Source organism: Mauremys reevesii, linkage group 7 (genome assembly GCF_016161935.1).
Source record: "Mauremys reevesii isolate NIE-2019 linkage group 7, ASM1616193v1, whole genome shotgun sequence".
In the NCBI taxonomy this organism is placed as follows: Eukaryota; Metazoa; Chordata; order Testudines; family Geoemydidae; genus Mauremys; species Mauremys reevesii.
The window spans coordinates 38,855,102-38,880,386 of NC_052629.1; the positions used below are offsets into that span (position 1 = coordinate 38,855,102).

Below are 25,285 nucleotides of genomic sequence, written 5' to 3' on the forward strand. Positions count from 1 at the left end.
TGGTTGTTTGATGTTTATACTATTAGTCATTCTTGTGCTTAGTCCTGTTTGTCTTCTGGCTCTGACCACCCAAGTGTCAATTGCTGAAGATCCACAGCCACCATACCAGACTATCTCAGTGCTCTGTGGTTAGAACACTTGCCTGAGAGATGGGAAACACCTGTTCAACTTCTTTCTCCCCATTAGGCAGAAAAGGAGGAATTGAACCAGGGTCTCACCTCCCAAGTGAGTGTTCTACCACTGTGCTATAAGGTGGGTTCTATTTGCTCTTTAGTGGCCAGAGTTAGTGGTCTTTTACCCCACCTACCAGAGCAAACCTTGCATGTGAGATAGGTGAGTGACTACCCATCTTCCCCTAGTTTGTGGATTGTTCTGGGAGATAGGCATCCAGATGCTAAAAGGCACAACAGTGCATCTGTCCAGAGGCAGAAACTGGGGCACTGAATGAACTTTTATCCTGAAAATGTGTACAACAAGCAAGTTTAGATGCCAACAGTGTTTGGTGGGAGTTCTGTGGATTGCAGTGGTGCCTAAATCTTGGGTTTACCGTTTAGGTGCCTAAAGACCTTTGTAGCACAGGACCTGATTACTAAGTCTGAGCCAAAATATCTGGACATATGCTTTTTTTTATCCCATGATTAGTCTCATTCAGTTGAACTACTGAAAGCAAAAGAACAAGCTTCTTGTCTGTTTCTTCTAAAATTGATTTAACAGAGAGGAAAGAGAATGTTTAAAATATGTCTGAGAGACATTGCTTTCTGTAGGTGACTAGTTGGCTGTTGATTAACTGATGAATTATAAAAGCAGTATAGGCCCTGCTGTTAAGAGGTGGCTGTTAATTACATTGCGGAGGAGGGGATATTTGCATATTAGGCTGCTTCACTGGATGACTCAATATGATGAAAATACTGGGGTAGGAAATATCTGAGAACCCTATGCAGTCTCTTGTTTAATGGCAATGTTGTGTGAAACATTGTGGTGTTTGTGATAATCAAGGATATGATTAGTTTTCCCATGTGGATGTTGCTGTTAGGGTAAGATCATATGTTTCAAAAGCTTTCCAACATTAAGTTGTGGAAAAATGCTTATCTGTATGAATGATTCATCAGACTGGCAAGCCAAAGAAATCATTGATCACCTACCCCTAGACTATCTGGATATAATTAAGGAAGAGATTGACTGTGCAGTACCTATTGGGAGAACTGATTATTCTACTCTATTCAGCACTGGTGAGGTAACATCTGGAGTGTTATGTCCAGTTTTGGGCCCTGCACTACAGAAAGGATGTGGACAAATTGGAGCGAATCCAGTGGAGGGCAATGAAAATTATTAGGGGGTTGGGGCACATGACTTACAAGGAGAGGCTGAGGGAACTGGGCTTGTTTAGTCTGCAGAAGAGAAGAGTGATGGGGGATTTGATAGCAGCCTTCAACTACCTGAAGTGGAGTTCCAAAGAAGATGGAGCTAAGCTATTCTCAGTGGTGGCAGATGACAGAACAAGAAGCAATGGTTTCAAGTTGCAGTGGGGGAAGTCTAGGCTGGCTATTAGGAAAAACTATTTCAGCTAGGAGGGTGGTGAAGCACTGGAATGGGTTACCTAGCAAGGTGGTGGAATCTCCATCTGTAGAATTTAAGACCTCGCTTGACAAAGCCCTGTCTGAGGTGACTTAGTTGGGGTTCATCCTGTTTTGAGCAGGGGGTTGGACTACATGACCTCATGAGGTCTCTTCCAACCCTAATCTTCTATGTACTAGTGGAGGTGGGGAAAAAAAAGAGTGGTTCTATTTCTTACAAATCCTTTGGTTTCTATTAATGGTTGTACTGGTAACTTGGCATGTTGCTTTATATAGACAAAATAACAGAACTTAACTACTGACCTTTACAAAATAACTGCAGTGATTATTTGCTTTAAATATACAATCTAGCAATCAGCTTGATAAGTTTGTTCTAGAAACTAACATAGTGAAACTTCAGGAAACCTCTTGATAGAACACTTTCTCTACTAGGAAGAGCCCCTCCAGAACAAGGGTGAGGTATTGTGGCCTTACTATTTTCATGAGGTACCCATAGTCAGCTAGTCACTGAGACTGCCAGTCTAATCAACTTTTTATATAAACACCTGTCTGTCAGGATCTGGACAAAAAAGACAAATTTTTTTTATAGATAAAATTTAACATAAAAATGACCAAGCTTTTCTTCTACTGCTAACATTGTGATTGGCTGACAGAAAGTAGTGAGCTGAGTTCTGCTCAATTATATCCATGCAGTCAGACTTTGGACCAGCCTAACTAAATAAGCTGCTTCTACTGCATGTGCAGGGATTCTTTCTCTAATACTTTCTAAGTTGCCTAACTCTTGGGTACCTAAGCATCCTCTTCTCTCATGAGGCAAGGAATGCTTGAATTGGCTAGGATTTTGATTTCAATGATTGCTGAAGTCTCATGTTCTTTCTTTATATGTTATGACACATTATTTTGAACATTTTAATTTAATTGGGTCAGGGGTTGAAGTTTCCCATCTCTCTGCAAAAAATCTCAAACGTATTACAGTCAATGATACAAAACTAGAGCCCTTCCTGAGGAAGCTGACCACCCATAACAAGAAAAGTCACTGAATCTGGCTTACAGAATAGCACAAAAATAACACAGTATGACATGGAATCTAAACTTTGGCTAACCAGTTCAAATTTGGCTCAGTCTCATTGTGGTCAGAAGTCGCTGCAAGCAGACGTTTGATCAGTCGCTCATTGGAAGTTAGGTTTAGTTTTTGGCAGGAGAGGGAAGCCTTGTCCAGATCCTAACAGACAGGTGTCTATATAAAAGGCTGACTAGACTGACAGTTTCAAGTGATTAGCTGCCTATGGGCACAACACAAAAATAGTGAGGCCACTATGCCCCAACCTTGCTCTGGATGGGCCCTAACACAAAGGGAAAGGGTAGCTACAGCTCCATGCATATTCTTTATTTGATCTTTACAAGCAGGGGTTCCAGCAATTATATTTTTTTGGGGACACCTCTTTAACAAGAGCTACAATAATTAATTGCTCCATTCAAGATGTACCTGGATCTGGCTACTCCTTTTTTCTGCCTCGGACAGCCATTGATACATTGGACAATGAGTGCCTGCCTAAAGCAAGAGTCCAACTTGAAGCAATTATGTAGTCTAAACCAATATTATTTTGCTGTAATTACAGCTTTAGTGGCTGCCAATAGTGGCAGTGCTGGAGCCATGAAGGCAGAAGAAACTACTGGCTCACATGCTGAGTGATTCTGTTCCTCTAATGCTACCCAAACAGGAAGAAATTTTTTTAAAGTGATGCCTCTCTACGAGGGACAGGAACAGATTCCTAGAATAAGAAGGTTCCATGATAGTTGGAAATGACAGTTGAGATCTGGGGCCCCCCGGCAAATAAAAGCTGCTCACAGGATCTGTCTGGAGGCTAATTGTCAGCAAATTGGGAGTGGGAGGCTGAATAGAAAATCTGGTATAAAACACTTTGAATTTTGGGGAAAGTTCTGAACCAGCCCATATCTGCCAATGACATCTCACTGTTTGATAACCTGTACCTACAGCACAGTCTCTGATATCTGACTGTAACAATAATGAAGAAGAAATCCACTAAGATCACTAAAAGTGTAAATAAATGGTGGGGAAAGATGGGCCTTTTCTTTTTAATTCTTGGTAAGAATTTCAGTGCCTTCAGTGTAGTTTTCAAACAAGCAATCAATAGAGGCTGGAGTCATCTCAGATATTATGAACTGTTTGGATAATGGTGTTTGAACTGATCTTTAGATAGATGCATGTGTATCATTCCAATGTTTCCTGCTAGTGGTAGGAATTCTTTAGCTAGAAAGCTACCTAGACAGAAAAGTTAGAAGGCTTATTTTTAAGAAATGGGTCCCACTAAAAACAAGACAACTTCCCATCACTGCGCTGACTACTACCCACACATCTGGGAGGCAGAGTCTTAACTCATTGTGTGTAAGCAGACATTTTTCCAGGGGCTATACATTACTAAACTCTGAACGGTTTGTTTTTTTAAATACCAATTGTGGTTTTAGGCCATGTGGATTACTCTCTGTAAAGTGGTGTACAACTCAATATGGTGGTATTCAGACCTTAATAATAGGAATACTTGTAGCTTAGATACTTATTTAGGCCGTCTCCAGTGACCTGCTCTCATGCTGTCCTAACATTATAAGGCCACTAGGCCAGAGGGACCACTGTAATCATCTAGTCTGCCTGCCTGCACTAACACAGGCCATAGGACTTCCCTGAATTAATTTGTTTGAACTAGAGCATATCTTTTAGGAAAAACACTGAATCTTGATTTTTAAAATTGCCAGTGATGCAGAATCTGGCACAAACACTGGCATTTTGTTCTAATTGTTAATTACCCCGACTGTTGTTAACTTGTCTTATTTCCAATCTGACTTTGTCTAGCTTCAATTTCCAGCCACTGGATCTTGTTATACCTTTGTCTGCCACACTGAAGAGACATTTATCAATGTTTGTTCTGCATTTAGGTATCTATAGGCTCAAGGAGCTCAATCACTAAGGGCCTGTTTTCCTTTTTTATTAATCCATTCTTTTTATAACAAATCTTATAAAAATTGTTATTGAACTTAAACAGAGAAACTTAGTATATAAACAATTATCAATTGGCCTACAGAAGTCCCTAAAGCTATGTGTCCATCAATGGCTATTAGCCAGGTTGGATAAGGATGCAACATCAGGGATGCTCTGAGTGTTCCTACCTGTTTGCCAGAAGCTGGAAGTGGATGATGGGATGGATCACTTTATGATTCACTGGGAATGAACAAAACACCTGTCATTGGCCACAGTCAGAAGATAGGATAAGGGACTAGATGGATCATTGATCTGACCCAATATGGCCATTCTTAGGTTCTTATTGGCTAGACATACCAATCACTTTCTTCAACTTTGGAATTGATCACATATTATTGATGATTTTCTACTCTTCATCCCTTTCTCCTCTTCTTTCCCTTCTGTCTTGCCAGTAGATCATTTCTGTTAGTCTTTATCTCCTATTTAGGTCCAAACTTTTGTTTTCCTTACATTTAAATATGTAAATGTTTTATTGTCCTATAAAAAAACTATTCATGATATTAAGCTTTTCTCCTCTTGTTTTGCTTATTTTAATATAATTTTGAATTTAATTGTGACTGAAGGGGTTTCTCATTTCCTTAGTTGAGAACTTTTTTTGAATACTACCAGGTTTGATAGTGATGGATGACCCTCTTCCAGTAAACTCAAAAAAATTCCACCATTTTAATGGGATCAACAGGGCTGACTTAAAATTGCTGGGGCCCAGGTCCCAAGCCCAAGGGCTTCAGCCCTCGGTGCCGGGGCTAAGATTACAGGCCCTATCTGGGTCTGAATCCCATGGGCTTCAGCTTTGGCCCTCACCCGCCAAGTGGTGGGGCTTGGTCAGGCTCAGGTTTTGGTCCCCACTCCTGGGGTCCTGTAGTAATTTTTGTTGTCAGAAGGGGTTTGCAGTGCAATGAAGTTTGAGAACCCCTGGTTTAGAATATAATTGCCTGTTGAGATTTTTCCGTTTGTAAGTCTAACTTGCTTCTGTTCTCTTAATTTTTTTATATATTTTCTGAGACCAACTTTTCTAAAGCAATTTGAATTTTTTTTCAGCCTCACTGAGCAATGTTTGCTTTTTCTTTTTCTAATTTAGACTTTGTTAAACTGTCCCTAATCACTGCTTTGAAGGCATCCCATAAAGTCCTTTTAAAATCTGGTCAGCATTGTTTTCCTTAGAGAAAATTATGCAATTGTTTATCTTAAACTCTTTTCTGATCATACAGAAGTGTGGTGATTAATTTTCTTTTTGTTCTAGGTGTGTCTTACCAGTTTCTAATAAGTAAAACTGGTGCAGGATCTGACAAGGAGACACAAAATCAGTACAGCAAGGCTGTTTTAAGCTAAATTCTAGAGATTAAAATTGTATCAACTATCGTATATATTTTGTGGGGTATTGAAAAGGAGTAATCTATCTTCTGGACTGAAATCTCCTGGAGTCCCACATCAAGTTAATTCATTACAGAGATTGTCAGTGCCTGATTTCCTATACTTCATTATACTGCTTTCTGACTCCTTTAACCTTGGGTCTGGAACACAATTACTTTTAGTTTCCCCAGTCACTTCCCCTTTATTTTCCCCCGAATCCCTCAAACCTCAAATATACTAAAACCAAAAAAATCACTAAATTCCTTCCCCCTTCACAATGTGGAGATTTACCAAAGTCCCAGATGGATCTGGCTAACCTGTCCACTCTTCTGGTATGAAGAAGTTCATCTAGGGGGAACCTCAACATCCACTCCATACGAAACTAAAGTACTGTTTATTTTTAATAGGACCAACATCCTGTGGGGAGTTGTACTAACTAAGCCATATTTCTTCTACTCTTCCCCCTATTTACATCTTTATTTTAGCACATGGTTACACCACTCTTTCTCCCCACTCCCCCAATCATTTGTAATCCTAGATTTCATTCCTCATATTCTGGTATTTAAATAATACCCTTATGAGTGGTTCAGAGTATTTCATAAGCAAAGGTGACACTCTGCTTTGTTTCTTAAATCTGAGAAAGATGAGGGAAAGCAATGAGACAGCCTTTTGGATGTCCATCTCCTTATGAAACTTTTTCTTGACTTTACTGTTCTATTTTTGGTGATCTCTCTCCTACATTTTATTGCCAATCTTTATTTTGACTTGCTTGTTCAATGTCTGTGTCCTCTTGGGAACAAGATATGTCTTCTAATCCTTTAATCATTCTCCTATCTCTTCTCTGAACCCTCTCCAATTTACCAACACCCTTCTTGAATTGTCCAGAGCTGGACAAAGTATTCCAGTAGCAGTTGCACCTCTGCCAAATACACAGGTAAAATAACCTCACTACTTGTATTCAATATTCAACTGTTAACATCTCTAAGAATTTCACTACTCCTTTGGGGCATTAGCCATCAGCAAGGTAGGAGTGATGACCTATACATCCTGATAAAGGATACCTGATATGAGGGAAACATTGTGGTATTATCAATAGTTGCTTGTGGCTAACTACTGCCATTATGAAAGACACCGGACTACAGTATGTGGACCTCTGGACTCAAAGCTATTGTCTTAGCCACACAAGAACAAACTATCTGAAAATACCTGAAACAAATAGCTCATACTAGTATCTAGCTATGGTACTCCAATTTTTTTCTCAGGCTTGCACTGTTGCAGTTAATTATGCTAAGTTGATAACCATTTATTTGCTGCCTTTGTGGTATATTGCCTGTCTCCCATCCCTATATATTTATAAGGCTCTGGGACTATTGCCTCCAATGTATTTGTCAGGACTCTGTCTATACCAAAGATTTACTTACTCCCAGTGAATGCTTCCAACAAGTGGTTGCCAAAAGTGTCTCAGAACTTGTTTTTAAAATGAAAAATGTTTTTTACTACATTTTTTGTTAAAGTTTCTATCTTTATCTAAAGTCTGGTTTTTGTCAAAGCATTTTTGGGGGTTTTCTGATTGAAAAATTTGGTATTTGACACTTTTATCCTGCCAAAAAATTAAATTACCATGTGAGCTCTATCCCATTCTATTTGTAGTGATCTCATTGGTGCTGGGAAAGAGGCATGCATGGGGGACAGGACTGTGAGAAGTGAGCGAGGGTTGTATGTATGAATAGTCATGCAACATGGTCCTCTATAAAGCCCATAGTAAATGTTACCCTAAACCAGGGGTAGGCAACCTATGGCATGTGTGCCAAAGGCGGCATGCAAGCTGATTTTCAGCGGCACTCACACTACCCGGGTCCTGGCCACCAGTCCGGGAGGCTCTGCATTTTAATTTTAAATGAAGCTTCTTAAACATTTTAAGAACCTTATTTACTTTACATACAACAATAGTTTAGCTATATATTATAGACTTATAGAAAGAGACCTTCTAAAAACGTTAATGCATTACTGGCACACGAGACCTTAAATTAGAGTGAATAAATGAAGACTAAGCACACCACTTCTGAAAGGTTGCTGACCCCTGCCCTAAAATCAACATGTTGGATATAAGGAGCTTTTGGTGATGTAAGCGAGCACATCTTTCCATGGTAGGTATGTACCTCCCCCTTGCTTAATTTGTGCCAGAGCTGAGCCCGGGTGCCTCCAGGCTTGCAGTTCATAGCCCTAGTACCATAGGTGATGTGTATAAGAGGCTGTGGGAGGCCTCCCCCAAAAGGACTAGCCATGGGAGGACAAATGCCTTGGATGCTGTGCAGATCACCTCCTTGTGTAGGCATGCTTGTTTACTGCCTTTAGAGTGCCAGAAACAATGATCCCTAGAAGTGGGAGGGGGACACTTGTGGGGGGGGTAGGGAGGGCAGTGAGCGGTGAGGCCCTTCACGGGAAGAGGCAGAGGGGGGAGGAGCCTGACTACAGGCAGCAGTGCGCCCCCCCCCCACATTTCTAGGGAACTTCTGGTGGTGAAGCCTTCCCCCACAGATGTGTGCCAGCACATCAGGGCTTGCTCTGTCAATTATGAAAGTAAAAAAAAAAAACTGCTTGAGCCCCAACAACTGAAAGCAGTGGGTGCCTCTGTCTACTTTGTAGGGGGATCCTGCCTCAGTTTCTCTTCATCCTGTCCCCGTGGTAAATCTTAACTTTTCTCTTGTGGGCCTGCTGGCTGTGTTTGAGGGTGGATTAGATTAGAGGACGCTGGGCTGAGCAGAAACGCGAAAGGGATTTGGCCGCAGCACGTATGGCGGAGCCAGGGCAGGGGCCGCCACGAGGGGCGCTCGCGGAGAGGGTGGGGCAGAGAGGACAGGCCACGCCGGGGGACCAGGCTGTTGGCGCACGTAGCCACACCCCCGAAGAAGCCACGCCCACATAGTTTGCAGTCTGACGGTCCCGCAGGCTGCTGCGCTTGCGCAGGGCGCTGCTGCTGCTGTGCTCGAGCTCACGTAGACGCAGCGTGGCCAGCAGCTGTGGCTGCCGCCTCCCCAGCCGCGGGCGGAGCGACGCGGGCCCCGGCCGCTATAAAGATCCCGAAGAGGCCCAGCGGCTCTTGGCTGCGCCACACAGCAGGTCCCACCGTGTCTACCCTCGGCTCGGCTCGGCTCGGCGCAGGGAGAGCGGGGCCCAGCAGCAGCCGCCAGCAGCCTCCCTCCTTCCCTCAGGTGAGGCGCCCGCCGACCTGCTGCCCTGCCCTGCCCTGCCCTGCCCCGCCCCGCCCCCGGGGCGTGAGGGGAGCCGCGGGCGGCCTGACGCCGCCGAGGTGGCCTTTCTGGGGAGTCTCTTCCCTTGGGGCCGGGGCTGCTTATCCCTCACGCCTCGCGCCTGCTCTCGTCAGGAGCCTGCTCCACCCGCGGGCCGGGCCCACCGGGCACCGGGAGTAGCGGGGGGTGTTAAAAGCGGCGCGAGCTCGCGGGCCTCTCGAGAACCTGTGCGGTCCGGAGCTGCTCCGAGGGTCTTTTTTGGGCCGCGAGCCGCGCCTGCACCCCCCCTCGGGCCCAGCTGGAAGGGGGTGTCCAGGCAGATGAAGTCATCCACCCACTCTAGGAGCACCGTCCTCCCGCTGATCCCGAATCTTCTTTCCGCGAAGGAAGCATATTTGCAGCAGATTATTCTGCGTATCGATCGGGTTAAGCACGTGTTTGCTACTTCTGAAATGGGATCAGATTTCTTCCCTAGTCAAGTGCAGTTATGCAATGGATTATCCATCTATATTCTTAGCCTGTGCCCATTGTCATGGCACCAGAGTGCATATTAGATAGACTTGTTTAAACAAGAATACTGTATCCTGAGGTTACACAAATGAGGTTTCCTTGTAACTCCTGATTTCCAGTCTTTAGCAGACTGAATTGCATTGGGGCAGTTTAAAGCAGTTTCTTTAAATTAGAAGGGGGAAAAAACTTGTAGTAATAAGCTTTTGGGCTATTTTATTTGTGTATCAGATTCGAAAAATGTTTTTATGCTGAGCTCTGTATACTGATCTCTTTGCAAGTCAGTGGAAAATACATGAGAATCAAGAATTAGTTGTTGCAAGCAAGGATTACATGCTATACAAAATTTAGACTTTCTAGTTTATTTTAAAGGGGTGTAGTTCCCCCCCCCATTGGAAAGAAATTTGGAGAGATGAAATGCTCATTACGTGAGTGAGTGGGGGAGGGGGGTGATACGTGGCAGTAGCGTTCTTTCACTAACCTTTTGCTTGCTTTATAAACTTCTGGAAAGAAGTTTTTTTTCATTTCCCCTATTTACAGTTAGTGTTGCATAATATGAATAAAAGAGCATGGAATTTAATGAACATGTACAGATGTGAAAAACCTGACATTGCATAAATCTCATTACTTTTTTCTAATTTTTGGTCACTAGTATTTTTTCAGAGAAAGAGCTTACTCCGAGCTATTTGTGATTTATCAGGAACTTCTAGTCTAAGCAGTTCTTATTTTGAGAAGTTTAAAGTTGCATCACCCTCTTAGTTAGAGGCTAAATAGCATTTAAACTGAATTTTGTAGGAACAAAAGTACATTTAAACAGACTTTCAATTATATAGATAGGATGTTACATTTAAAATTTCATTTCCATTTTGCTTTTAACTAGATTTAATTGTAGCTTATGATTAAGTGGGAATATGAAATGTATGCAAATCTTATACTGACCCAATCATCAGCTACATCATAACTTTTTTTAATCTTGTGGCAAGGAATTTAATTGCTAGAGGCTTTGTCATTTATTTTCATGTTTAAGATCCTGAAAAAGACCACTTAATTCATTCTGACTGTAACTTTGTAATGCATTATTTTCCAAACTGGCACTAGGCATAGGTTACAGAGGTAACTTTTTTCTGCTTGTAAGGCTGGGGCTCTACACTATGACCCTTACAGCTGCACCACTCCTGCCTAGCCATTCTTTGCTGGCAGGGAAGAGCTCTCCTGCAGGCATAACTAAACCACCCCCAACAAGCTGGCAGGTATGCCACTATAGCTTAGACACTACAGCTATGGTTCCATCAACCTGGCTGCGTCTACAGTGGGGGTTAGGTTGGCCTAATGACAATGTACAGGGTGTGAAGTTTTTCACAGCTCAGCAATGTATTTAGGTTGATCCAAGTTTTAGGTGTAGACCAGGCTGTAATGTAGGTTGGAGCTAAGGCAGAAGAAGAAATCAGACTAGATGTACCTTTTTAGTAATACTGTTGTATGAATATACAAAAATTCAGAAGCTTTGAAGCAAATCATTGTACTTATCCAGCTAAAGATGACCAAGAGAACCTCTGATGTTTGTTTATAGTAAATCATCAAATGTTTTACAAATATTTTTAAACTTCCACTTGTGAGCTGGTGGGTGGCCTAATAGGCCTGTGCATTGATGTGAAGGAACTCTTGTGTTCCCTTCCTGCTTACTCCATTAGTTTGGGGCTGGGAGTCTACAGAAGCAGTGTAGTCAGTCTCAAGGAAATAGTTTGTTCCGCACTGCTTGCTATGAATCCCTTTGTCAAATTAGGTCCTGCCTATATATGAGAGATTTCCACTAGTGTAGTTAAATCAATGAAAACCCCTGCATAGCTATAATGCACTGCATAGCTTTAAAATGGGGCTTACACTTGTGTTAATAATCTGATCCTACACTGGATCAAGGTAATTGCAGCACCATAAGCCATGCTCGTACATCTGTGTAGTGTAGCTATGTTAGGGACTTACTCATGGGGGAATTCTGTGCCAAAAAAATTAAATTATGCACACGATATTTTAAAATTCTGCAAATCTTATTTGTCATAATAACACTATATAATCACTCCAGTTTCAGTTATTTTGGCAATTTATTTCAAAATACCTGTTGGCAAGTATGTCTGTAACAAATAAGAGACACGCACGCACGTTAGAAACCCCTAAGAAACAGAGTTCCTGTTTCTCTTCCCCCTCCCTCTTCAGAGCCTAGCTGTGGAGCTCCCCTGGCCCCCCGCCTCAGCCCAGACACTCACACCTCCACGCCTCCTAGAGCCCAGGGATCCCCCTGATGCTGGTCCTGGGCTTGCACAGTTTCCTGTGCGCTGTCACCTCCTTCAGGGCATGCTGGGGACTGCAGCTGCCAGGAACCCTCCAGCTCCCTTGCCCTCCCTTCTGGCATGGTCTTCTATTTGCAAGCTGGGCTCTGCTGGGTCCAGCAGCCCCTAGTGGAGGTCAGCAGCTCTGCAGTCAATTTCTGAGGGGCGGGGAAAGGAAATTCTGCACACACAACACTAATTTCTGCAAAATTCTGCATTGTGCAGTGGCACAGAATTCCCCCAAGAGTACCTGCAACTCTGCATCCAGCCACGAGGGGGTGAGAGTGGCTGGGCTGGGAGGGGACATGAATTTTTGGTCTGTTACAGACACGCTTGTTGACAGTTTTTTTTAAATAAATTGCCAAAATAATTGAAGTATAGTGTTTTGACAAATAAAATTTGCAGAATTTTAAAATATTGTGTGCATAATTCTAATTTGTTTGCCACAGAAGTAGTTGCAGGAGACTTGGCTGCTTTCTCGGACATGGTGATCCCTCTCAGCCGGTCTCTTACCCAGACTCCTGCACTGAGTCTTTTTGGCTCAACCCTGTGGCAGAGTTATGTAACAGTTCAGTTCACTTCTGGGGTTCAGGACTAAACAAAAGGTCCTTTGCCAATTCTGGGCTTAATGCCAAACTGCAAATGTTTTGCTATTCCTGTATTTGACTCCAGTTTCCTTAGCCATGTAGGCCCTGGCTCAGGACTCCTCTCCATTAGAGAGACCTGTCTCCTCCACAGTCTCTTTCCAGCTGTTTTCTTTCAGGGCAGGTTAGGTCAACTTATTACTGTGGTGGTTCATGCCCAGACTGCCCTCCTTCTGTCAGTAGTGTGTCCTCTCACCGTGCCGGGAGCCTGGCTGGCCCCCGTGACTTCCTGCAGGGGATGTAAGCTGCCTTATGTTGACCGAACTCTATGGTGTTAGACCAAGCTTCAGTCTACTTTTATGGCTTAGCTCCTCTTCTTTTATCCAGGATGTGGTTAGATCCCCCCCTATTCCTTCCCCCCTTCCCCCAAAATTCAGAGCATGACTATTTGGGTCCTTTCCCTTGCCTTGCTGATGATGGTAGTTAAGCCCGGTAACAAACTGCATCCACACTCAGACTTGTACTGCCTATGAAGCTGAACAATATTGTCTCATAGTTTACTTGTGCTCCCCTGTCAGTCTATATCAGGGTGGATTGATTTAAATCAGTGATTTTAAATAACTGAATTGAATCAGCAAACAGGAACATTGATTTAAAATCGATTTTAATCAGGTTTTGCATTTGTACTTTTTAGTTTTCCTAAAGAAAGTTGCTCATTGGTTGGTACCATCATAACATTGATTTGCAACTAAACATAGCCTTTACACTGGATTTGGTGGTTCTTTTTGCGAACTGGCAAGATGAGCTATATATGTACTAATTTATTTAAGCAATTATACAGTTAGTTGATATTTTTATTTGATTTGTCATGCTCTACTTCAATGGCAATTCAATTAAATGCACAAACCCAATATTTTAATTAAAAAAAAATAAATTACCTTAAGTGTGCTGGATATGTAAGGAAAGATAATTAAAAATGTTTTGCATTAAAAACTAATTTGACAGACATGATGGGCCTCCTGTTGATCTGTCTTGAGAATTGCTGATCAGAGGCTATTCTTTTGCTCTTTGCGTGTATGACAGTTCTAGATTTATGGGAACACATGCCCTGACTGTAAGCATTTTCTGCACATGTTTTCGTGTGGCACTATATCAGTAGTAAGACCAGAGTTGTGAGTTCAATCCTTGAGGGGGCCATTTGGGGATTGGTCCTGCTTTGAGCAGGGGGTTGGACTAGATGATATCTTGAGGTCCCTTCCAACTCTAATATTCTACGATTCTAAATAAACTACTACCTGTTAGGGAATTGAAGGGATTGTTTTTTGTCACCATGTCCTTCATGATTTTAGAACTAGTATATTTCATCCTCTCCACTAGTTTTTATTCATAGATTGGAAAAGGAAAACAAACTTTCCTGCTTTTTCAATTGGTTTCTTAACTTCTGAATGAACTAGTCATTGCACTGAGATAGTTGAGTAAACTGAAATGAAAATCTGGTTTAACATTTCAGCAAACTGATTCCAGGTGCTTAGTCAGTGGCTTCCACCAGTTCAGTGGTCTGACTTTCTTTAAAACAAGGCAGAAAAAATGTACTGTTCAATATTTATTTTATTATATTAAAAGCATTCAAATTAATTTAGATCTTAACATAACTGTCAATTTTAAATTTACTTTTAAATAGTTTTAAAACCCCTGTATTTAATTTAAATCAGATTTAAACTCTTTATCCATCCTGGTCAGTATCTTGTTTCTTGTCAGAATTAGACTGTAAGTCCCTTGGGGAAGGACCAACTTTTTGTTCTGTGTTTGTACAGTGCATTGCACAATGGGATCATAGCCTGTGACTAGAGCCACTAGGTAGGTGCTACAATAATCAAATGATAAATAACAAGAGGTATGAATTAAAACTGATTTTAGTTATTTTTGTGTAAGTCTGTGTGTAAACATTTTTTTCAAAATTGGACATAGCTAGAGTTGATTTTAGGTAAAGTTGATAATTGACCAACTTTAACTAAAGTAGATTTAGCTACTTTCATTCCAAAATAGCATCTATCCATACTTGCACAGAAATAACTAAATCAGTTTTAATTCACACTCCTTATTTCAGTATAATTTTGTGTGTAAACGAGCCCAAAGTAGAGATGAAAAGGATTTTTTTTAAAAAAAAAAACAAAACCAAAAAACCCCAAACTCTCATCTTTTCATAGACTCATAGAACTGAAAGGGACCTCAAGAGGTCATCTTGTCCAATGCCCTGCACTCAAGGCAGGACTAAGTATTATCTAGAGCATCCCTGACAGGTATTTGTCCAACCTGCTCTTAAAAATCCCCAATGGTGAAGATTCCACAACCTCCCTATACCATTTATTCTAGTGCTTAACCACTCTGACAGTTAGGAAGTTTTTTTCTAATGTCCAACCTAAACCACCCTTGCTGCAATTTAAGCCCATTGCTTCTTGTCCTATACTCAGAGGTTAAGAACAACAATTTTTCTCCCTCCTCCTTGTAACAACCTTTTATGTACTTGAAAACTGTTATCTTCTCTTCTCCAGCCTAAACAAACCCAATTTTTTCAATCATCCCTCATAGGTCATGTTTTCTATACCTTTTAATCATTTTTGTTCTTCTCTGGACTTTTTCCAGTTTGTCGACATCTTTCCTGAAATGTGGCACCCAGAACTGGACACAATACTCCAGTTGAGGCCTAATCAGCGCAGAGTAGAGCAGAAAAATTACTTCTCGTGTCTTGTTAACAATACTCCTGCTAATACATCCCAGAATGTTTAGTTTTTTGCCAACAGTGTTACACTGTTGACTCGTATTTAGCTTGTGATCCACTATGACCCCCAGATCCCTTTCCGCAGTACTCCTTCTTAGGTAGTTATTTCCCATTTTGTATGTGTACAACTGATTGTTCCGTCCTAAGTGGAGTACTTTGCATTTGTCCTTCTTGAATTTCATCCTATTTGCTTCAGACCATTTTTCCAATTAGTCCAGATCCTATCCTCCAAAGCACTTGCAACCCCTCTCAGCTTGGTATTGTCCGCAGACTTTGTGTGCTCTATATGCCATTATCTAAATCATTGATGAAGATATTGAACAGATCCGGACCCAGAACCGATCCCTGTGGGATCCCACTCATTATGTCTTTCCAGCATGACTGTGAACCACTGATAACTACTCTCTGGGAATGCTGTACCAACCAGTTATGCACCCACCTTATAGTAGCTCCATCTAGGCTGTATTTCTCTAGTTTGTCTGAGAAAGTCATGCGAGACAATATCAAAAGCCGTACTAAAGGCAAGATATACCACATCTACTGCTCCCTACCTCCCTCTTCCACAAGGCTTGTTACTCTGTCAAAAAAAAAACTCTATCAGGTTGGTTTGACGTGATTTGTTCTAGGCAAATCCATGCTGACTGTTACTTATCACCTCATTATCGTCTAGGTGTTTGCAAATTGATTTCTTAATTATTTGCTCCATTATCTTTCTGGATACATAAATTAAGCTGACTGGTCTGTAATTCCCCAAGTTGTCCTTATTTCCCTTTTTATAGATGGGCACTATATTTGCCCTTTTCCAGTCTTCTGGAATGTCTCCCATCTTCCATGACTTTTCAAAGATAATTGCTAATGGCACAGATATCAGCTCAGTCAGCTCCTTGAGTATTCTAGGATGCATTTCATCAGGCCCTGGTGATTTGAAGACATCTAACTTGTCTAATTTTTGACTTGTTCTTTCCCTATTTTAGACTGATCCTACCTCATTTTCACTGGCATTCACTATGTTCGATGTCCAATCTCCACCAACCTTCTTGGTGAAAACCGAAACAAAGAAGTCATTAAGCACCTCTATTTCCACATTTTCTGTTGTTGTCTTCCTCCCTCATTGAGTAACGGGCCTACTCTGTCCTTTTGTCTTCCTCTTGCTTCTAACGTATTTGTAGAATGTTTTCTTGTTACCCTTTATGTCCCTAGCTAGTTTGATCTCATTTTGTGCCTTGGCCTTTCTAATTTTCTCCCTACATACTTGTGGTGTTTTGTTTATATTCATCCTTTGTAATTTGACCGAGTTTCCCCTTTTTGTAGGACTCTTTTTGGCATTTTAGATCATTGAAGATCTCCTGGTTAAGCCAGCATGGTCTCTTGCCATACTTCCTATCTTTCCTACACAGTGGGGTAGTTTGCTCTTGTGCCCTTAATAATGTCTCTTTGAAAAACTGCCAACTGTCTTCAATTGTTTTTCCCCTTAGACTTGCTTCCCGTGGGATTTTACCTACTGACTCTCTTGAGTTTGCTAAAGTCTGCCTTCTTGGAATCCATTGTCTTTATTGTGCTCTTCTCCCTCCTACTAGTCCTTACCCAAGTTGCCTTCCAGTTTCAAATTCTCAGCCAGTTCCTCCCTTGGGCCAAAACATTTGTTCACCCCTACATTAAGGGTATGTTTACACTGCAGCCGGGAGTGTGCCTCCCAGTCTTGGTAGACTTCTGCTAGCTCTGTTTGAGCCAGCGTGCTAAAAATAGATGTTCTCAGCCAGTTCCTCCTTTTCTTCCCTCAGACCAGCTCTGATTCCAGTTGCAGCTCCATTTCCCCCCTAATCTGGCCCCAGACCAGCTTTGCCCTCATTCCTTCTTCATCCTCAGACCAGTTCCGCCCCCAGGTCTGCCATCAGCCCAAGCTCTGCTGCTGAGGAAGCCTTGGCTGTGCTGTAATGGAGGGGGGGGGAGGGTGCATGGACCGATTCGGTTACTGGTAAAGAGGGGAGGGGGCATGACTGGAAAAGTTTGAGCACCATTAGAATAAGGTAGGACATGAATTTTAAAGCAGACCAGCTATACTAGAAACTATGTGTGTAGACAGGCTTTCTGCCTAACTAAAATGGTGCTAATATCACTTTCCCTACCACATGGGGGTATTGTGAGGATAAATACAGTGATTTGGGTTAAATAAGTACCTTATTGCACATCTTCAAAGATTCAGCACTGATTGGGTGAAAAGCATTATTTGACTTCCAGTAAGCAAAGAATTAACTCCAGCTTCATTTCTCTCAACAGTATTAGGAAAGTGGAGGCCAGATCAGGTGCTCCAAAGAAAATATTATTAAAAACAGTTGAATGACCAGATGGAAGAGGATTTTGTGGAACTCTGCCTCCTCCCAACAGTTATTACAAGCTAAGGTTTAATCCAAGTTTGGAAAAGCAGGAAGTGTGTTTAACTGGCCACATTTTTCTTGGTTTTTTAATGTGGGCACACTGAGGGTCAAAAATAAAGCCTTTGATAAGTCTTTCACCAAGTTAAATTTTTATCTTGTTGCTGAAAAAGCTGACTCTCTGTTGGCACATTGGGCTACATATAAGACCATAAACAACCTCCTAAACTTTTACATCTGTGTTTTTAAATGGATCAGATTGTGTTGCTATATAACTAGTGGGGTGTGGATACCAGAACTGGTGTGTTGCAGTTGGTTCCTTGCTTATAAGACCACACTTACCACAACAGTATATCTTTGGGAAACCGGTTGTTGAAGAATTACATGATTGAAAGAACTTCAGAATTAAAGTTCTGGTACCATACTACTCTATATGTTCTGAGATGTATGTTGGTAACTAGGGATTTCTTTGCACAAACCTCCCTAGTTGAGACGCTTCAAGAAGTGAACAGCTCCCTCCTTCCACCCCACCCCCCCACTACTATGCTGTATTTTCTACCAGTATCATAGAATCTCAGGGTTGGAAGGGACCTCAGGAGGTCATCTAGTCCAACCCCCTGCTCAAAGCAGGACCAAACCCAACTAAATCATCCCAGCCAGGACTTTGTCAAGCCTGACCTTAAAAACCTCTAAGGAAGGAGATTCCACCACCTCCCTAGGTAACCCATTCCAGTTCTTCACCACCCTACTAGTGAAAGTTTTTCCCAATGTCCAACCTAAACCTCCCCCTCTGCAACTTGAGACCATTACTCCTTGTTCTGTCATCTTCTACCACTGAGAACAGTCTAGATCCATCCTCTTTGGAACCCCCTTTCAGGTAGCTGAAAGCAGCTATCAAATCCCCCTTCATTCTTCTCTTTTGCAGGCTAAATAATCTCAGCTCCCTCAGCCTCTCCTCATAAGTCATGTGCTCCAGCCCCCTAATCATTTTTGTTGCCCTCCGCTGGACTCTCTCCAATTTATCCACATCCTTCTTGTAGTGTGGGGCCCAAAACTGGACACACTACTCCAAATGAGGCCTCACCAGTGCTGAATAGGGGGGAATGATCACATCCCTCGATCTGCTGGAAATGCCCCTACTTATACAACCCAAAATGCCATTAGCCTTCTTGGCAACAAGGGCACACTGACTCATATTCAGCTTTTTGTCCACCAGAACCCCTAGGTCCTTTTCTGCAGAAATGCTGCCCAGCCGTTCGGTCCCTAGTCTGTAGCAGTTCATGGGATTCTTCCGTCCTAAGTGCAGGACTCTGCACTTGTCCTTGTTGAACCTCATCAGATTCCTTTTGGCCCAATCCTCTAATTTGTCTAGGTCCCTCTGTATCCTATCCCTACCCTCCAGCGTATCAACCACTCCTCCCAGTTTAGTGTCATCTGCAAACTTGCTAAGGGTGCAGTCCACACCATCCTCCAGATTGTTAATGAAGATATTGAACAAAACCGGCCCCAGCACCGACCCTTGGGGCACTCCACTTGATACCGGCTGCCAACTAGACATGGGACCATTGATCACTACCCGTTGAGCCCAACCATCTAGCCAGTTTTCTATCCACCTTACCGTCCATTCATCCAGCCCATACTTCTTTAACTTGCTGGCAAGAATACTGTGGGAGACTGTATCAAAAGCTTTGCTAAAGTCCAGAAATAGCACATCCACTGCTTTCCCCTCATCCACAGAGCCGGTTATCTCATCATAGAAGGCTATTAGGTTAGTCAGGCATGACTTGCCCTTGGTGAATCCATGCTGACTGTTCCTGATCACTTTCCCCTCCTTTAAGTGGTTCAGAATTGATTCCTCGAGGACCTGTTCCATGATTTTTCCAGGGACTGAGGTGAGACTGACTGGCCTGTAGTTCCCTGGATCTTCCTTCTTCCCTTTTTTAAAGATGGGCACTACATTAGCTTTTTTCCAGTCATCCGGGACCTCCTCCGATCGCCATGATTTTTCAAAGATAATGGCCAACTCCTTTAGCATCCTCGGATGCAGTGCATCCGGCCCCATGGACTTGTGCTCATCCAGCTTTTCTAAATAGTCCCAAACTACTTTATTTAGTAAAGCTGCACAGTATAACTGATGAAATGCTGAACCCTGATTATCAGGTTAGATAACTCATGATTTTCTGACATAGTCCTCTGGGGAGATCCGAATAGCAGTTTTGTGCATTATGCCTTTTTAAAGCACACCTACATTTTTAACAGGAGGAACTAAGCAGCACACTGGGAGCTTAACAAGCCACAGGACAAGTTAAACAAGATATGAATAATTGGCATGGCATTATATTAGTATGCCTATAGCAGCTTTAATTTTACTTTGTTCACAGGGTCACTTTTTTCCTTTACTCTCCCACTGAAATGTTAGTTACATTTACTCTGACAGTAACTCTCTTGCAATCTCCCATCAGTCTGTAGAGCACAAAGAGTGAATATTTATAGAACTCCTTTTTAAAAAGATGTAATCTTCTGTTTAGGAAGAGATGCAGACCCAAGTGTGGTATCTATTCCTTTAAAAACAAAACCCCACACCCATATTCCTCTAGGAGCAGTACTTACTGTTCTAAAGAAAATCTATTTCCTTACAGAGGATGCCTTGTGGTCTTGAGATGGTTGCTATCTTAGTTGGAGCTATTTTAGAGGAGAACTGTAGAACTGTCTGGAATTTCAATTAGAAGAAAATTTAATGAGTTGGAAGTTTCAAATGGCAAGGAGGAGAAAAGTCAAATTTCTATTCAACTTTTTTTTGATAGTATGCCATTTGCGCTGTGTGTGTGTGTGCATGCATGTTTATTTCCAACTACACACACAACCAAGACATTTTGAAGAAGAGAGGTTTATTTTTCTTTGACCTAACATTTAAAGTATCCTCTGATATTCCTGGGGAACAGAAGGAGGGAGTAGGTGGAATTGTGGTTGGCTTTACAATCCTAGTGCAAGTAGTATGTAGAAGAACTGGAAGAAATGGAGACAAAACATGATTTTTTGAATGCTTTAAAGCATATATAACTTACAGGTTTTATAAGTAAAATATTTTTCTCTGAATATTTGAGCTCCAGCAGGGGTGAAAGCCTTCTGGGATAGTAATAGAAGTTGTTGGAGGATCCAGAGATCTCTGCAGATGCTGGGAAAGACTCCATCTAGGCAATGAAGAGTGTGGGATGGTTGAGAGAGGGTTTGGAGGGAGTGGCTACCACTGCAGCTGGGGCCAGAAGCTTTCTGGGAGATTGCCACACTGTTAGAAGGAGCTGTGAGATAAGGTGAAGGGGGGAAAACTTTTGATGCTGGAGTAAATCAGTCTGGCAGTTTCTAAGACCTCCTTGTGATATTGTTTGACATCGTGGAAGAATTTCAGCTCATGTGCACGGCATAAGAGACACATCTGATCTTTTCCAATAAATTGTTTGAAGTAGATAACTTACAAAAAGCTCTGTTCTTGCATTTCGCTGAATATACAGTGTAATGATAATTCATTGTATGCCAAGTACTGATAACTCAAAGTTAGCAAATATTTATAGTGTAGTAGAATTGTTTGTGCTTTGTAGTCAATGCACAGGTTTATTTGCTTGCTTCAGTTGAATGTGTGGGAGGTGCTGAAGTTTCTTGGGAATAAAATATGAAGTTCAGCAGTCACATTAAGGCAGAAGTGGGCAAACTGCGGCCCACGGGATGTCCTGCCTGGCCCTTGAGCTTCAGGCTGGGGAGGCTTGCTCCCGGCCCATCCCCTGCTGTCCCCTCTCCCCCACAGCCACACCACCACATGAGCAGCACTCCGGGTAGCAGGGTTGCTTGCTCCTACTGAGCAGAGCAGCAGCATGTCTGGCTCCGGCGGGGTGGTGCGGCTGCCAGACATGCTGTTCTGAGTGGCATGATAAGGAGGCTGGGGGGTTGGATAAGGTCCGGGGTCCCAGGGGACAATCAGGGGCAGGGGTGGTTGGATGGGGTGGAGGTTCTGGGGAGCGGTTGGGATGGGAGACCGGGGTGGGGTGGGGTTTGGATCGGTGTGGGGACCTGGGGGGCCTGTTAAGGGGTGGGGATGTGGATAGGGGTCAGAGCAGTCTGGGGACTGGGAGCAGGGGAGCTGGATGGGGGTGGGGTCCTGGGGTGATTAGGGGTGGGGTCCCAGAAGGAGGTGGTTAGGGGACAAGGAGGGGGGGATGGGTTGGGGCAGTCGGGGGGTGGGAAGTGGGAGGGGGTGGATGGGGAGGTAGAGGCCAGGCAGTTTGGGGAGGCACAGCTCTTCCTTCCCAGCTCTCCATACAGTTTTCCAACCCCAGTGTGGCCCTTGGGCCAAAACACTTGCCCACCCCTACATTAAGGGTATGTTTACACTGCAGCCAGGAGTGTGCCTCCCAGTCTTGGTAGACTTCTGCTAGCTCTGTTTGAGCCAGCGTGCTAAAAATAGATGTTGCTGCATGGGCAGTGGCTTGGGCTAGCTGCCCAAGTCCGAACCTGACTGAACGCGGGTGGCTAGCCTGAATCAGCACCTGTGTAGCAACATCCACACTGCTATTTTCATGCTAACTGTGAGCTAGCACACGAAATCTGTCTACCTGGGCTGCAAGGCATGCTCCCAGCTACAGTACAAATGTACCCTAAAAGTCCAGGCAATCTTTCTCCTCTGAAGACTTTCTTTTGGCACCTTAATGGTCCCAAGTACGTGCATGCAGCTTCCTTTGAATAAAGGAGAGCATATTAATTTCTGATGTAACTAATTTCATCTGGTTCAGGGGAATTACACCCTGGTGGTAACTTCAGACCAGGTGTAGTTTCCATTTTACTTCCCAGGCTCAGTTCACTGTTTCTCATAGAATGTTGTGTACTTGCTGCAAGTTGGTTAGAGGACAGGTGTTTAATATAATATATGGAGATATACCTATCTCATAGAACTGGAAGGGAACCCGAAAGGTCGAGTCAGCCCCCTGCCTTCATTAGCAGGACCCAGTACTAACTTTTGCCCCAATCCCTAAGTGACCCCCTCAAGGATTGAACTCTCAACCCTGGGTTTAGCAGGCTAATGCTCAAACCACTGAGCTATCCCTCCTCCCACACAGTGACAGTTTATACTAATGCTTATTCTTGTTAGCAGAGCCAACTGGTGTTTGGGTGAATATAATTCAAAATTTTTTTTGTTTTGGTTTGGCCAATTAAGTGAAAAATCAGGGAAATTACTCAGTTTGAAGAGTGCTCAGAATTTATCAGCAAATCAGAAAAGTCAATTTCAGTTGTTTTTTAAGGGCCAGCTTCAGAGAGACAAGGTGGGTGAGGTAATATCGGTTATTGGACCTACTTCTGTTGAGCGAGACAAGCTTTCCAGCTTTCACAGAACTCTTCTTCTGATCTATAGAGTCAGTCTCCAACACCCCTCTCTTCTTCTCTTCCCTTCCCTTCCCTTCTCCCTCCCCGAAGCTGGCCCTAAAATCTTTTTCCTACATGAAGCTAATCAGGTCAGATTTGTGAATGCTTTTGAGTTGATCGAAACTGTGGTTTTTTAACAAATAATGTATGAAATTTTCCCCCCAGCTCTAGTAGAAACGTTAACAGTTCTAGCCCCCAAATCTCATAGATCCATGTAGCTCTCAGGTGCTCTGCAAGAGATCAGGGTCTGGAGTCCCCATGTTGCTCTATTGGTGCCACTGGGGTCCTCATAGCTATCCAGTAGTTTCTGATGATAGCTCACTATTGCTAGTGCTCCCTCCACTGTCGCTGTCAGCTGCTCTGGGCTTCTTCTGTGCCTCACAGAGGAGAGGGGCTGTGGAAATCGTAAATGCAGTTAAGACTAGGGTTTTTTTTAGTGGTGGTCCTACTGGATGCTGAAAGATGAGGACAACACACATTCTCTTTCCCCAAGCCTTCTCCTGTCCTCTCCTGAGCTGAACCCACAAAGAAGTTATAGGAAGAAAATTCTAGGCTCTGAAAGTCCGGGACTTTGAAAGGCTATAAAACTTTAGCAACAGTTCATGGGAGGAAATACCAGTTCCTCACTACAGGCTTTTCTATAGGCTATTGTATCATCTGGCTTATAAGTAGTACATTTCTGAAGGCATACAGTATAGATGTTATGATGGGGAACCAATGATTTATTAATAGAATTTGTCAGTGTGGGATCTCTTGCAATTTCATGTTTATTCCATAGGGATTTGTTTTACTGGCTCAGTGGAAAACAGATATTTTGTATTTACACTGGAAAAATCAACTTTGATGCAATATATTGTGATTTGTTTTTGATTCCTCAGTCTAACTCTGTATTTTTGGACAATAAATTTTTTTAATGGATTATGGTGGCACTGCCTTCAGCATTGCTGAGACTTCTTAGAGGCAAAGACTGCTTTGTGAAAACATGCCTCCTTGATGTCTCTTTTCTCCATTTTACCGTATAATGGAGCAATACAAGTACGTGCTGTTTGCAGAATGTTGTCAGTCCTTTGGGATGATTTCCACTTCTTGGAGTACTGCAGCCTGGAGGGAAATAATTCCAAAAGAGTAATGTGTTAATAGGGAGAAAAATTGTTTAATAGAACTGTGACCTCTTACAAACTTCAGGTGAAACGGTGTGAATAAACAGCTTTATCTGAAGTGGGGGTAAAAGCTGGCTAAATGCTATGGTGTATAAAAGCCTGTTAATCACTGTATTTCTCTTGTAGGTGTGTGCTGAAGCAGCAGCTATTGAACTATGGCATCCGTAAAGGTTTGGTGTATTTTAGTTCTGAGATTTCTGCTGCCTCATTCTTATGCCCATATGGACTTCTTCACTTCAATTGGTGAGATTTGCTTTTGTATATACAGTGAATAAGAGCAGAGTTCGGTCTGCCAACTTTCAGAATCTGCAGTGATATGATTAAAGATGAAGCTGTGTGCTCTATTAATTAGTATAGCTCTAAATGTGCCAGTAGTTTTAAGTGCCCTGTTTGCTTTTTTATCTTTTTGAGGGAAAATTTTTATTCAAATCAGTTCTTAAAATGACAAGAGAACAGGATACACATTCATTGTATACTATTACAGATATTGGATTCAAAACCATAGTTTGTATTGAGAGCTAATTTTTGTGAATCGAGTAAATGAAATAACTCTTAAGACACACAATTCTAGCATTTCAGGATCCCATCTTTATCTCACTAAATATTTTAACGTTGTATGAAGCATTTGTTAAACTAGTATTTACTCTAGGGTTAAGTGGTTCAGCTGCCTATTTGCTGTATTTCCTGTAGGATTTACTGCTTTATGAATTTGTAGCTGAGAAACAATCGGTCAGTGCAAGGAAAGCAACTTAAACAAACACTACTTTGTGTAGCTCCATAATTAATTCTTGCCATATTTGCTATGTGCCAGATGTATTTGAATAAGAGCTTACTCCTTTGCAGCCTTTATTCTCTTCTAATGCTTGTCCTGAATTAGTCATAATGCTAAATTTGTGACACTGCATTTACTTCCATGGCAA

At 42.4% G+C, this 25,285-nt stretch overlaps 1 protein-coding gene across 7 annotated transcripts in view; it reads left to right on the forward strand.

The window, feature by feature from the left end:
* The first annotated feature begins 232 nt into the window (after positions 1-232).
* P4HA1 (prolyl 4-hydroxylase subunit alpha 1) overlaps positions 233-25,285 on the forward strand; it is a 70,240-nt gene continuing 45,187 nt past the window's right edge. For 2 of the 7 annotated variants that reach the window (XM_039481007.1, XM_039481006.1), the window contains exons 1-2: positions 8,972-9,191; positions 24,492-24,608. In XM_039481007.1, the coding sequence (XP_039336941.1) occupies positions 24,521-24,608 (88 nt within the window). In that variant the 5' untranslated portion in view covers positions 8,972-9,191; positions 24,492-24,520. Of the gene's footprint in view, positions 253-311; positions 334-8,969; positions 9,192-24,491; positions 24,609-25,285 lie in introns of those variants that run through there. The other 5 variants (XM_039481003.1, XM_039481010.1, XM_039481005.1 and 2 more) reach the window with 4 other exon arrangements.